Source organism: Ammospiza caudacuta, chromosome 1, assembly GCF_027887145.1.
Source record: "Ammospiza caudacuta isolate bAmmCau1 chromosome 1, bAmmCau1.pri, whole genome shotgun sequence".
Taxonomy (NCBI): domain Eukaryota; kingdom Metazoa; phylum Chordata; class Aves; order Passeriformes; family Passerellidae; genus Ammospiza; species Ammospiza caudacuta.
Genome location: NC_080593.1, coordinates 100,104,580 through 100,118,671, shown reverse-complemented (window position 1 = coordinate 100,118,671; position 14,092 = coordinate 100,104,580). Strand labels below are relative to the sequence as shown.

At 34.8% G+C, this 14,092-nt stretch overlaps 1 protein-coding gene across 1 annotated transcript in view; it reads right to left on the bottom strand.

Moving 5' to 3' along the window:
• Nucleotides 1–14,092, bottom strand: part of CDH19 (cadherin 19) — a 118,214-nt gene that overhangs the window by 24,778 nt on the left and 79,344 nt on the right. The window contains exons 2-7 of the mRNA XM_058820251.1: nt 13,169–13,396; nt 9,617–9,911; nt 3,358–3,477; nt 2,556–2,720; nt 1,385–1,569; nt 98–351 (exon numbers count right to left, since the gene is read on the bottom strand). Coding sequence (XP_058676234.1) covers nt 98–351; nt 1,385–1,569; nt 2,556–2,720; nt 3,358–3,477; nt 9,617–9,911; nt 13,169–13,366 — 1,217 coding nt within the window. The 5' untranslated portion in view covers nt 13,367–13,396. The remainder of the gene's footprint in view (nt 1–97; nt 352–1,384; nt 1,570–2,555; nt 2,721–3,357; nt 3,478–9,616; nt 9,912–13,168; nt 13,397–14,092) is intronic.

The window sequence follows — 14,092 nt, the reverse complement described above, 5'->3', positions numbered from 1 at the left end:
TGAAATACCAACTACATTTCCCTGACATCACTATGTACTATGCAATTTAGACAAAGCAGGATACAGTGACAAATTGTTCACATTTTAAGACAGGTACCTGACTGGACTCTCATCATCATCTGGATCTCTGGCAGTTACAGCCCCAACCAGTGCGCCCCTCATAGCTCCTTCAACAATCTCCATCACATAGTTGTCCAAGGTGAAAACTGGAGGTTCATCAGCATCTTCCACATTGATTTTGACAATGGTTGTGTCTTCAAATGGTCCTTCTTTCAAAAACCGCTCATCAATGTATCGATTCACAGCTTTTACTTGAATACTGTATCTCCTTTTGCTCTCATAATCCACTCTCTGTTAAGAAAGAAAGTGAGATTTGGAATATTTCTTTCTTCATATTTAAATTAAATATAGTTCAATAAATGGTGTGAGATTAAAGACAAACTAGCTCTATACTTCTTTTAAGATTGTTTAAAAAAAGGGTTACTACTAGAAGTTAATTCTAAGGTTTCCTTTTTATGTTAAAAACACTTTCAAATTCAAATGTGCTTGTTTGCTTTCACATTTCACACTGGCTTTAATGCTGCAGTTAAGCAACACTGTAAAAAAGAATTCCCATAGAATATCATCCCTAATGATACATAATTTCATTAAAATTTTAGATAGTCTTTATCTTCTGAATTAAATAAATAAATAAATAAATAAATAATCTACTAAATAAATGGCTTCCCAAACTAAAAAATCCCACAAAACAAACAAACAAAAACTTTTACACTTAAAGCATTCAGTTCTTCAGGGGCCTACATTTCAATAGGCCGTTGAACTCTATCTTCATTTCAGATGATACCTGAGATGACTGAGAAATCTTTCTGAGTGATTCCAAAATAAATTACACTGTATCAAATAATACTAATTTTTTTAATTCATAAACTTGTCTTTTTTGATTGTATTTAGTAGCTTTTTGAAACTATGTCCCAACAAAAAATCCACTATCTAATATATTAATAAATTCTTGTGTCAGTTAACAGGAGACATTGGAAATGAGGTGAGATTGCTTGCAATTTATTAATAAATATTTTACAGGCAATGCACAGAAGAGGTAGAACATTTTCTCACAACGGGATACACTATGTGGCACAGTTAGGGATAACATTAAGATATTCTGGCTGTCGCTATTATATTTAGCAGTAATAGGAATGAGTCAAAAATGTCAACAGAAAGAAAAGCATTTTTCTTTTTTATCCCTTGTAATATTCCAATCAAACCACAAAGCCTAAATACAAAGAATAAGAGAATCCAAAGCAGTAGAACTTTCTTGCACATCCAGCTTGCTTGAGGATTTTCTTTCAATTATTAGAGATTTTTTAAAAAGTTTCTGAGATCTTACCTTTTTTAGTAAGACAATTCCTTCTTGAGTCTCTTCGTTAGTAATGATGTTAAAAACATCTGGGCTATCTGCTTCAATGAAATAGTCCATGGCTGCGTTGTCCCCAATGTCTCTGTCTTCTGCAAAGACTTTGCCTACGGTGGTGCCCACGGGAGCCTCTTCAGAGACACTCATGTAGTAGAGTCCTAAAGAAACAAAATCTGGCAAAGTTTAGTGATCTGCCATGGTTAATAGTGCTGTAGCTTGAGGTTCTCAGAGAGCTGGGGAAAGTCCCAGCTTCCTCAGGAGCAATTGATGTGATCTGGCATTGTATAGATTTTGGGTGCAGGGCAGGACAATCTTTTCCCTTGGGAGCCCTTTGCTCTCAGGCCTACTTTATCAATGTATAAAGCTAAGGACTAAAATAAAACAGCTCATGGTTTTAAACTGAAGGAGGGAAGGTTTAGATTAGATATAAGAAAAATGTTTTTTTCTCTGAGGGTGATGAAAACCAACACAGGTTGCCTAGAGACAAGGTGAATGTTCCATTCTTGAAAAATTCTAGGTCACTTTGAATGCAGGTCTGAGCATCCCTGCCCAAGGAGGGTTGGACTAGATGACATTTAAAGATCCATTCCAACACAATCTTCTCTATGGTTCTTTGACTGAACATGGTGAAAAACAGCCAAGGACAGCACTTCCCAACAGTGCAGTTTTTTCCTGGTAGCCCAATGAGCAGCTCCCACATCTGCTACAAACTACCTGGACAGGGAGGTTCACATCATTTGCCAAAAACTCTCTAGCATGTGTCAGAAAAAAAAAAGGAAAAAAAAGAAGCGAGGAAAAGAAGAAAGAAGGGGAGTGAAAATGATGCTAAATATCCTGTTTTCCAGATTTTAGGCTGAGGCTGTGCAAAATATAGGGAGCAGTTTAATGATTTGTCTCAAGAGTCTATTAGTAAGTAAAATCAGCAGAGTTGAGATTTTTGAAATGATAGATTTTATTTTCCTCTTGGTTTTTGAGCTTTTGTGAGGACTTTGGGGTTTTTTTCCCACTATTTTATTTTTTTACAGCTGTATGCTAAAGTGAAAGCACAGCCCTGTTCTAAAAAGACCAACCTGCAAACCTAACAGAGATACAGTGGATCTAAATTTCCTCAAGACTTCCATTACTGTAATTAGTCTCTACTCACGCTGCTGAAATTCAGGTGGGTTGTCATTGATGTCAGAGAGATTGATGGTTACTGTGGCTGTTGCAGAAAATGCTCCTGGTTGCCCAACCATATCTTTGGCTTGAATGATGACCAAATACTGATCTTTTGTTTCTCTATCCATTTCGGAAGCCATTCTAATGACCCCTAAAAATAGAAAAAATAATACAATGGCATATAAGTCTCATTTTTTTCTCAACATCTGACATGGGTTTATAGTATAATATGCATATAACATGTATCACTGCAGCCAGTTATGAATTTTCCTTCTAAACTGTGCATAGAACAACTGTTCTTATAGTGGGTATTAGTAGTCCTCATGGTAGCAAGTACAACGTGTGTCAAACCCATTCTGTTTATTTAGAGTTCTGGGTAGCAGAATACTCCATGTATTTCCTCTAACATATAGAGACATGTCTATTATTCAGAAATTAGGTTTTTAGAGGGATGTCACGTATCTGTCATTTCTCAACATACAGATAGAAATATCACATGATGTGCCATAGAGGTGTTGATTCAGAAGTGTTCCTAGATCAATTTATAAAGTGTGATGTTCAGTATCTAACTCTTAACAAGATAAATTTTTAATAAAATTTGGATTTGCTAGAGAGGAAGAATTTCATCTTCCTATGAGAAAGAAAAGTTGATTTTTTTGAGCTCTGGGAACTATGCAGAGATGTAAGAGTGTAGAGTGGTGTCAGCTGATCTTCGTTAAAATCAAGAAAGACAATTTTGCTTGCATCCATTTTATGAGTTTATGAGGGTACAAATTTGCTTGTAGTACCTGTCTTCGGCTCCACTGAGAAATAAGGCTGTCCCTCAACAAGACTGTAAAGCAGACGAGCACCATTCCCATAAGAAGGATCATCAGCATCTGTAGCTGTTACCTGTGTCACCGAAGTACCTCAAGGAAAAATAAAATAGATTGTTTGTTTTCTTCTTGTATAAATTGTCTCATAATTACAAAATATGAATTCTTTAAAAACCTTTTAACATACCAGTTATACTAATAAACAGTCCTAAAATTTTACAGGAGCAAATGGCGTCTATTAAATTTACTGTTAAAAAGGGAAAATATTTCCTCAGCAGCTGTTCTTGTTGCATTCAAAATTTCAATTAAAACAAAAATAAACCATATATGTTTTTTCAACACTACATTTATATTGCTTAAAAAGCTACATATATCATGCCTATTTTCTAGTATGTCAGTGGAGTAAAGCAAATTGTTTCTCCTCCTCTCCTTCAAAGTATTTTACAGAATTTTCCCATAGGAATAAGAAAACACTGCCACTTTATCACCAGTAGGCCCGCTGGTGATAAAAAAAATTAATTGTAAACAAGCAAAGTAACCAAGAAGTATAACAAGGCTCTGAACAAATTTTTTATTCTTGAGTCTTTAATGAGCTTGTCCCAGCTCAAAACTTGTGGCAGAAATCCCAGTGCAAAAACACAGTGGAATCAAACTGCAAAGCTTGGTTTCTTCTTTGATGGGAAGCTGTTCATATGCTAGATAGAAGATTGACAGTAATCTCATGGCACCTTGTCTAATGACTGTCTTTTAAAAAATATCCACAGTAACATCATTTTTTAAGGTAATCATTACTTTTATCTTTTTTTTCCTCTCCTAGATTCTGCATTAGAAAACAAATATCACTTCTTGTGAGGAACAGCAGGAAATCAAGCTACTTCCTAAAAATTTCTGGCATACATTCACACGGTTGCACCTGCTTATCAATACAGCAGTGTAGTTAGGCTGGAGGGGAAAAGAAGAAGAAAAGGTGGAGTGCAAGGAGTTAGACCAGAAACACCATTTTTTAATTAAAAAAACAAATGTGTTATTTGTCCCAAATAAAAAAATATATATTCATTGCTGAGTTTTCTAGCAGCTAAATAGTTTTATTTTTAAATAAAAAAGAAAAAACAGCTTTCTCATATAAGGAAAGGCTAAAATAAATAATTTGCTTCTTTAAATAAAAAATTCTTTTTCATTTTCTCTCAATTTATTGAGCAGCATTTGAATTGATTCCATAATGCATGTTTTCTTCTCTCAGGCAGAGAGTGAACTAAGCCCTTATTAATTCACACCAAATTTTGGATCTATATGTCCCTCATAACTTATCTACAATATCAAATATGTGACATATGAGATTAGATGCATAAATATAGATGACTTAGATGTGTGTATAGATGTATAAATATATATACAGATCCTATTGCTTTGGAAAAATTTTAAAGTTAAAATTACAAATTCATATTTAGTCAGGGCACACATATGCCTCAGAAAACACAGAATTCTTTAATAAGTCTAAAGAGCAAATGGAATCTTCAGCTACATAACTATTAACTTCATATCAGCTGTGATCTATGAAAATTGGTCTCACAGTTGCAGAAAATCCATCCTCTAAGAACATTTAGCATGACTAGAACACAGTTCCTTTAAAAAAAATATTGCTAGTTAGGAAATGATCAGTCACTATGGATGATCCAACAGGTTCTGTATGTCATTAATACCATTTTCTACTAAACAAACTCAAGTGTCCACAGCTATTTTAGGAATGCACTTATTTATAGCAATATATTTAGTAAATCAGTAATAAAATACAACATGTGTAGGACTTCAAAGTCATCATCACAGCTTTTGTACATTTAAGGGTAAATCTATTTTCTGCACAGTTTCTAAGCAGTATAAAGAAATATTGAATTGAAATCAGCATTTCCTTCTTCTCTGGGACCCAAGCACACTTTTCTTCTGGTCTGTTAACTCTTCTAGAGTATTTCAGAACATAGTAGTGAGGACTTTGTTCAGCTGGAGCCAGTGAGATACAGCTGGTGGATGTAATCAATGGAAACGTGAATAGTCAACAGGAATCTAGGAAAGAGGGAGCTGACCTGGAAGGAAGAAATAACAGATATCCTGCGTTCCAAGGAGGAAGATAATTTATTTCTAAATTTGGGTGACAGGAGACCATGTGAAGAGCAGGCTATCATTTCTCACATTTTTTTAGAAGATTGTGTGATAACTACATGAAGCTCTACATTAAGTATGGACTATGTAGCAAGAAGAAGAAAAATGTTACCCTGACTTTAGAGTACATCCTCAGTTTTTAATTTTCAACATTCATGAAACTTGTATTTCTTTATACATTTAAACATCAGAAAAAAAACCAATCTATTCAAACTAACTAAACTAAAACAGAAACAGAACCCAAACAAGAACAAAAAACAAAACAGAACCCAGAAAAAACCACAAACCTCAACTCAAACCATTTGCAGAATGGTATCATATTTACCTAATATTTGTATTTGGGTGAAAGAAATTGAAATGTTAATATTCCATACTCAAAAACTCCCAAGAGCCATTATTTGTTACTACATGATTGTGAGAAGAATAATTGAACAGATACAATTTATTTTAAAACAATCAATTAGCATATTTCACATTGCACACACCCCCCAAAGTTAAGAAACCACAAAGCCCTAGTCCTGACATTAAAAACATCACATGATATAGCTTAAAATTGAACTTTTTGAATAGCTTTATTTAAGACAAAGTGCTACTTTGTATCTCTGCAGCCTTGATTTTACCCTTCTTGGGCGAAATATGGTAGAGTGCCATTTATACCCTGCAGCCCATTAGGTATACTGTGGGGCCCTCATATGGCAAATAGCTCTTCATTTTTCTAAATAATGCTTGAGATCTATAAAGACATTAAATACTGATACATTATTGCATCTGACTCTCAACCACTCCATCAGATATACAGCATTTGTACAAGTTTAACAGTTATAAGGAAGACAGTGTAAAATCGTAGCAAATGCCTGAGGGTAAAGCAGAGTCCTGTGTTCTCAGAAGAGAGTCCATTTGCTGACACACTGTTCATTTACTGTGACACTTGCACATAAAAGCCTAATAAAATTTACTACTGAAGATAAAAGAAAGCTAATAAAGAATTAAAATGTATTCTAATTTGTTGGCACATTTGTATATATATTGGTACTTGTAACTAACTTCAGGCACAGTTATTTGTGTCTATTTTCTGGTTGTGCTGTGGTTGTCTGAGGCAAGTGACCAGCTCTGAATTATTATCTAGTCGCTTTCTTAGTTCCACACAAAATGTGCAGCAGCAGTGACCTGCTTTTCCAAGTCCTGACCGTGCTTCCTAAGAATGTTTTCTGTGAGGAAATTATCAGGACACCAAGCATCAGTGAACTGAACCGAAGCTAGAGAGCACTGAAACAGAGCAAAGAGAAAGCCTCTCTATTGCACTGCATCATTTAAATTAACTCTGTTCTTCACCCCTTATTATGCAAGAGTATGTTTTATTTTACTGGGAGAAAACCACTAACGTAATCAACCACTATGCTACCGGTACTGCAAACTTCAGTGGGTTGTCCTTCCTCTCTGCTACGAGTTTATAAATTTCCTTGTGAGATTGGTTTAGAATGCACACTGAAACAGGTTCCACCTCAGTAGTGCAGTCCCTGCGTTTTGAGAAGCAGGGTAAGTGAGGCCCCAGAAGTACTCACGGTGTGTGGCTCAGCTGTTTCATGTTTTGGAGCTGACCACTGTCAAGTATACACTCCACTTGCATTTTATACTCCAGACATGCGCATTAGTATTCCAGTAGTGTCTCCATGAAAGAAGTAGATGAAAGAATGATCTCTGGAATGGCTATGGTATTAGTGCTAGAGAGGTCAAGTGTAGAAGCAGTAATGCAGAAAATATTTCAAGATCCTGGATGACCTGGATTCATCTGTCATACACTGGACGATCGTAAATCACTGAGTTTACTACTTCAGGAAGTCTATGTCTGAGAGAGAAGGCAAATAGGGTTCTTACTTTATTTTTTACCCATTCTGACATAGGTGAAAAATGGGACATGGCTTTAATTCTGATTTTTAATTTATTTTTCATTTCATATGTTTCTATATTTCACTGGAATATTTTTTTTTACTTTATAATATTACAGGACTATCACAAAGTAAATTACATTCTCTGCAGCTTAATTAATTTTATGGTGAAGTGATACCATGTTTCAGGAATGTATATACAATAGATGACACAGGAGAGTGGACAAAGACAGCTGAGCCTTTCATTTTTAGTGGATCTCTTTATAGCAAACTCAAGGCAGTAAAGAGTGAAACTTCTCAATGCTCAACTGCTTTTTGATAGTTTCAGGTAAGAATCAGAAGTATATGGGAAAATATTACTAGTGTTGTTTTTGGTCTTATGTACCATCCTACTTGACTTTCTTTTGTTTGTTTTTTTTTTTTTTTTACTTTTTTTCTCATATAGCTGTCATAAAGGCAGAAAGATAAAATGGAAGAAATTCAGTTGTTCTTACATTTATGTGAGTGTTTATGAGTCTTTAAGAGTATAAATGAAGACATGCTAGATAATCAGCCATTCAAAAATTATTTTTATAACAGATTAAGGAGCCTATAAACAGTGTTTCACCACAGAGGGAAAAAAAAAGAAAAAAAAAAAAGAAAGGATTTATCAAAGTCCTAAATTTTTGAAATCCTAGGTAATTCTTGACAATGAATTGTACTCATTTTTGCTATAAGAACATAAAAAATAAAAATGCAAAGGTCTTTGACAAATCACCGATCTTGTCTTCAAACTTGAGCAAATGAACAAGATTCAAAAGCTGGAAGAACCTTCTGAACTAGCAACTGATTATTTTAGAAAAAGTTATTAGAGCAAGAGGTCAGGTGCAGAATTAAGTCTGTCTGCACAGAGGAAAGTGACAGTGATTTCCCTGGCGGAAAGTGGTATAAGCAGGTAGCGAGTATCACTAGCAAGTAAATTGATCAAATGCATGTCTTTTGCAGCTACTGCTGGTGGTGATGATGAACTGCTGCGTCCTGGCAGAAATTAGGATACTAACCTCACTTTCAATTAAATAACAGGCATGAGTATCCTTTTCTTTATCCTGCGATCCCGACTGGTAGAAGAAGATAAAGTTTATGGCTTGCTGTCAAATATTCACTGATTCTGCTCCAAAAGTTGAGCAGATAATGCTTAATGGCATCACTGATGCTATTACATTAATGACCTCATCGAGTCATACTTAAAGCATACTTACATTGATTCATATTTAAAGTACCACAATATTTGAATTTCTTTTCAATATCAGTTGAAATAAAAATAAACAAAAGAAAATTAAAATATTAAATTTGATAGATTACTGGAATCTTTCCTGTAACATCAGAAGAACGTAGTTTCCCTTTGATTTTGAAGATAGCTATTTGGAGATATTACCTATAACATTTCTGTTTACCTCAGCTCTATTAACACTTTGGGGTTTTTGAAGGCTTACATGTCCACATATTATGAATGCAGATGTGTATGTAAACATATGTATATACATATACCTATATTTGCCAGATGTTGACTTTACTTTGCATTTGTTGTATTAAGTTTCCAGATACATGACAGATCCTAATACAGGTCTGTCTGATCATGTGAAAGTGAGAAAGGAGAGGTAAAGGGATTTTTTCCTCTTGACAAGAAAATTACAATTCTTGTACTTAAGAAATCACTGCATTCACTGCACATATCTAATCCAAACAAGGAGAAGCTGACTGAAAGGAAAGAGGCTTGGCAGTGTAAATAAATAGGCCACATGCAGGCAGTGAAAGTGGCTATCACTTCTTCCCAACTGGCTGTAATACTCTACCTATTTCTACTGAGAACGTTATATTTTTAAACAAAGAGCAATTTTAAACAACTGAAAATTTCAAGGCTGAATCACCGACGAGAAAGACAAATGTCTATAGTCAATCCAAGTATGTATCTAGAATCTGTAAAAGGACTTGGATAGATGCAGGTACCTAAATATTTAAAATCAAGAATGTTAAGTACAGGTATTTACAACCTCAAGATAAGAATATACCTTTGCAAATTTCCAAACCTATAAAACAGTTTCCTTCCTTCTTACTGAGATGCAGTCTGTTAAATATGCTATTAAAATTTTACTTCAACATAGCTGTCTAGAAAAAATCAGGAAATAAAGAGTTTGATTCACAGTTTATCATACCATCAGGCGACATCTCTGGAACAGTGGCCACATAAGGTCCATCCAGGAACTGTGGTTCATTGTCATTGATATCTCGAACCTTGATGATAAATTCTGAATCGGGTTCAACAGGAAGCTGAGTGCTCCGGTTAATTGCTTTTGCTGTTAGAATGTAGAAAGGTTTCTTTTCTCGATCCAACTTTTGTTTTACATAAATTTTGCCAGTATATTTGTCAATGTCAAAAAAGCTTCCAGCTCCCTCCCCGGCCAAAATGTATTCTAAGTTGCCATCCTCTTTGTCTAAATCTGATTTCACCTGAAAGCAAAAGGGAGAAAAATAAGTCACGGTTTAGAAAGAATGAAGTTTTGAAATATTCTTTTTATGTTTTGTTTTGATTCTACAGTGAACTCTTTTGCTAATGAGCCTTCTTGGACATTATTGTTTGAAAGGAGGTACTGTCACATTTTCAGCCAATCATTTTAATTTTTTTTTAAAGTTTATTTAAGAGTATTGATATAGCAGACTATTAAATGTGTAATATACCTGAAAAGAGATGCTTCAGCTACTTTGAAGTGAAGGGAATGCATCTAACGACCTACTTTAGTTCATTTTTTCAGGTCCCCCTAGATTCTGCTGAAAAGACTGCAAAGGTCATTAAACATTATCTAATTTTTATTATTTCAGATGATACATGTACTTTTAAAGTTGTTTATTTTTTTTAACTCAACAATGCTAAGTGTGAATGTACGCAACAGTGATGTTCTGTTTCTGTTGAAATATTAGAGGGGAAAAGACATTCTGTGGTGAAAGTCTCTATTGTTTATTCCAAAACAAATTCATAGACATTTTCCATTTCTATCCAAGATGATCTACATCCTCTGTTGTATTGCTAAGATGAACTTTATGGTGATGATTCCTTTGATGAAGCTGAGCTTTGGAGAAAATTTTAGTCCAGCTGCATTTGTTCATGACAACCAAATAATTCTGTTAATATTAGTGATATATAATGGTGCAATATTTTAAGAGCAATAACTTGATTTCCTGACATAGCAAGCATCCACAGTTGAATAAAAATTTCCATTATATCATTAATTCTCTATTTTTTTCTCCACTTATTTTGGTTTTAGAACAAAAAATATCAAACTCTCTAAGAGCCTAGATACTAATTGAAAAATCCAAAGTAAAAAAAAAAAAATATTCAACTTGCTTCTCTTATGAAGAAACATGATTAAAATGCAAATAATATGCCTAACTGTTGACTTTAATATCTCACTGTTTTGTTTATGTTTATTAAACCTAAAGGTCACTGTAAGTTGTGAAGCCACAGAACAGGAAAGTAACAGTTCCCTCTCAGATCTCCTCAAATATTTTATAATAACTTCTGAGGTTGCAAAAATAGTTTTAACTTTTCTTTGGAAGAATGACTATGCCTTTTAAGATTTTCATAATGCATAATTGTCTGCATGCATCAGATGGATAATTGATTCAGAATGTGACTGGGACACTGCTCTGAGTTTTGAGTTCCTACTCTGAGTTCTGTAAAAGTATTTAACACCTAAAATATTCAGAGTTAATTGTCCTTGCCAGTACAAAATACAGAATTTTCAAGTCTTAGGGAGTTTAGAACCATTTAAAATATGAACAACTTAAATATTTTCAACATAAGCAGTTGTGTGCTAGACATGGACTGTGTTACCCCCTTAAGTGGTCTGGTCAAACTCATTTTAACACCATCCAAATCCGGCATATCCCTGAGGGGCAACACAGATTCTTTGTTACCCATAAATCTTCGTTTCCTTTTCACATAAGCCAGGACATGGGAGAAGTGATGTATATCTAGGTCTTTAAACTAGCATGGGGCTCAGATGTGACCACAGAGTGTATAAAAGCCTCAGGGTCTGGGAGCATGCCTTTGGCTGGCTGCTAAGCCATAGCCTGCATTTAGTAATTTCACTCAGAATCATTTATCCACAAAAGATTTCATGACCTTGAACATGTTAAATGAGAGGTCCCTTACAGATGACATTTACTGAGAAAGAATAGCAAAGGTTCTAGGTTTACTCGTTTTTTTTAGGCTGGGAACAAAATAAATGGTCTTACCATTGTAAATGAGAATTGAGAACAAATATTTTTGTACTCATCCATGTGTATCTGCCATTGCAGTGCCAATGGACACATTTATTTTTTCTTAATCTTGATAATGGAAATGGAGTCATGAGTCTATGTTATATAAAATTTGAAAATTTATTTCTGACTGAAAAAAGATTTTGATATGGAATAGTGATTTAAAAACAGAGACTGTCTACCTTTGAATTTTCGTTGATGCAGTTTTCTTCAGAGCCTTAATTACTAAAAATTCATGTGTTGATCAGAGACTACCACTTCATTTGCTCAAAGCAGCGCATATTCTACTCAATAAAAAGACACAAGTAAATATGTCTTATTAGACAATGGTTTCACTGCAATATATTAACAATAATCTTCAATAAAATCCCCAGTTAACCTGTGAGAAATAAAAAGGTGAGATCATGAAAATAAATGACATTTATGTTGATTTTTTTTTCAGGAAGTACTTTTACAAAGTATTGAAAAAATAATAATAATTGTTTAAAAAATAGACAGTATGTCTTCACATTTTCTTTCAGAAGTGAAACATCACACTTCCATAGTAACTACTTTGAAAGGGCTGTGAAAAAGTAATTAATGAATTTTGAGCACTTCACCCTTTGGGCCCAATTAAATTTTAGTGCTAGTTAATTAGCAGTTAAACTTATTTTAGCTCATTTATTTAAAAAGGGCCTTTAAGAAAAGAAAAGCAGATCTCAAGATTAAAATTACTTGTAGCATACAAAAATAAATAATAATAATAAATAAAATAATAATAATGATAAGCACAGAGAGAAGGGGGCAGATAAACCCTCATTAAGACAATTATCTTCAAGCACATTTTTAAAGGAGGGTGAAAAATAATTGCTCGTTGTACTAAACCTACATTAATCTAATGAACCATGCAGATTCCTGTAGTTTCTCAGTGGTAAAAGGATTTAGTATTAATCAGCTTCATTAAAAATTAATGAGGGGTAAATCAGCTGCTACTTAGTGTAATAGAAAATCAAACTAAATACTGTTTGTAAACTACACTGCGCTCAGTATGGCTGCTTTGATGCAGTGCCAAAAATAGCACAAGCAAATTGCCAGATGTTGATAAATGAGTCTTAACTTTCGCTCAGAAGGAAGAAAGGAACTTTTCAGCTTTACACCTTCATCTGCTGCACATGGAGCTAGTTTTATTAACAGCATGCATGTGAAGTTTCCTTGACAGCAGTCCTCAGTGAAGGAAGGTGCTTGGTGCTGCTGTGGCCTAAAGCTCTCGGACTTCTCTGACCTTGAGAAGGGTCACAGGAAAGGAGAAATGTGGTACTGCCTTATTACAGCTTCCTGAACTCCTCTTTCTACTTTTCTTGCTATTTCCATGCCACTGGAGATATTTGGCTTTCCAAGTCAGGGTAGAAGCTGCTACTCAGCATGCTGAATTGAACCTTGTGCTGTCCTTGAATCATTACTTATCATACCTGTCCAATATACACAGGTTCTGGCGAAATCTGTTCCTCAGTTGCAAAAAGAGGTTCCCACAGCCAGCCCCGTTTCACTCTTCGAACTGGTGTGAAAGACAGGGCTGTGTTTTGAGCGCTGGAGTTCTGTGTGCTGGGAGAGCAAGGCCAAAGCTGAACCAGCATCACCATGAGGCATAGCAATACCGAGGAATTCATGCTGAACCGTTCTTTCAATCAGTCCTAAATCTGTGAAAGAGGGGAAAAAAAAAAAGTCTTTGACAAAGCATCTCTTTTGTCTTTCTACTTCTATATATTGATTCTGTGCTAATGTAAGAGTTGATTTGCAGTGTCAAAACCTCCTCCTCTCCCCAAAAGTAAAGAGCTGAAATGAAGTCTGTTTCTTATTAAAATTTTAATGAGAGATTTTAAAAAGACCTTTCAGAGTCTCTAACATGAAAGTCAAGTACTTAACTTTTCTTTATGAATATCCTACACAGGGACTTATTATGCAAAAAAAAAAAAAAAACAAAGGAAAACAATCCTTCAATTAATTCATCTTTCAAATTAAGCTGGATAATTGTATTGTGTAGCCTAGGAATAATTTTATTGGAATAATTGTATGTTTCTGCTTAGATAGGGCTCATTTTGAGCTGCAGTCATAAAACTGCCTGAAGGGTGAATATCTAGCCTCAGTAGCCCTGATGTCTGACAGCTGGAACAGAGTGATGCAGATTTTTTTTTAACCTCTTCTTACCCACTTTCCCAGCTCAGCAAAATGCCTGCAAAAAGGATAAAGGTTATAGGGTACCATGAAGAAGCAACAAAAATTTACAACTTTCTCCTTCCCAGCCAAACAGCAACATGGACAAGGCAGATGTGTTTAATGGATTCTTTGCCTGTGCCTTTGGCATGGATGATGCACCAAGGGGTTGCCACAGCCCT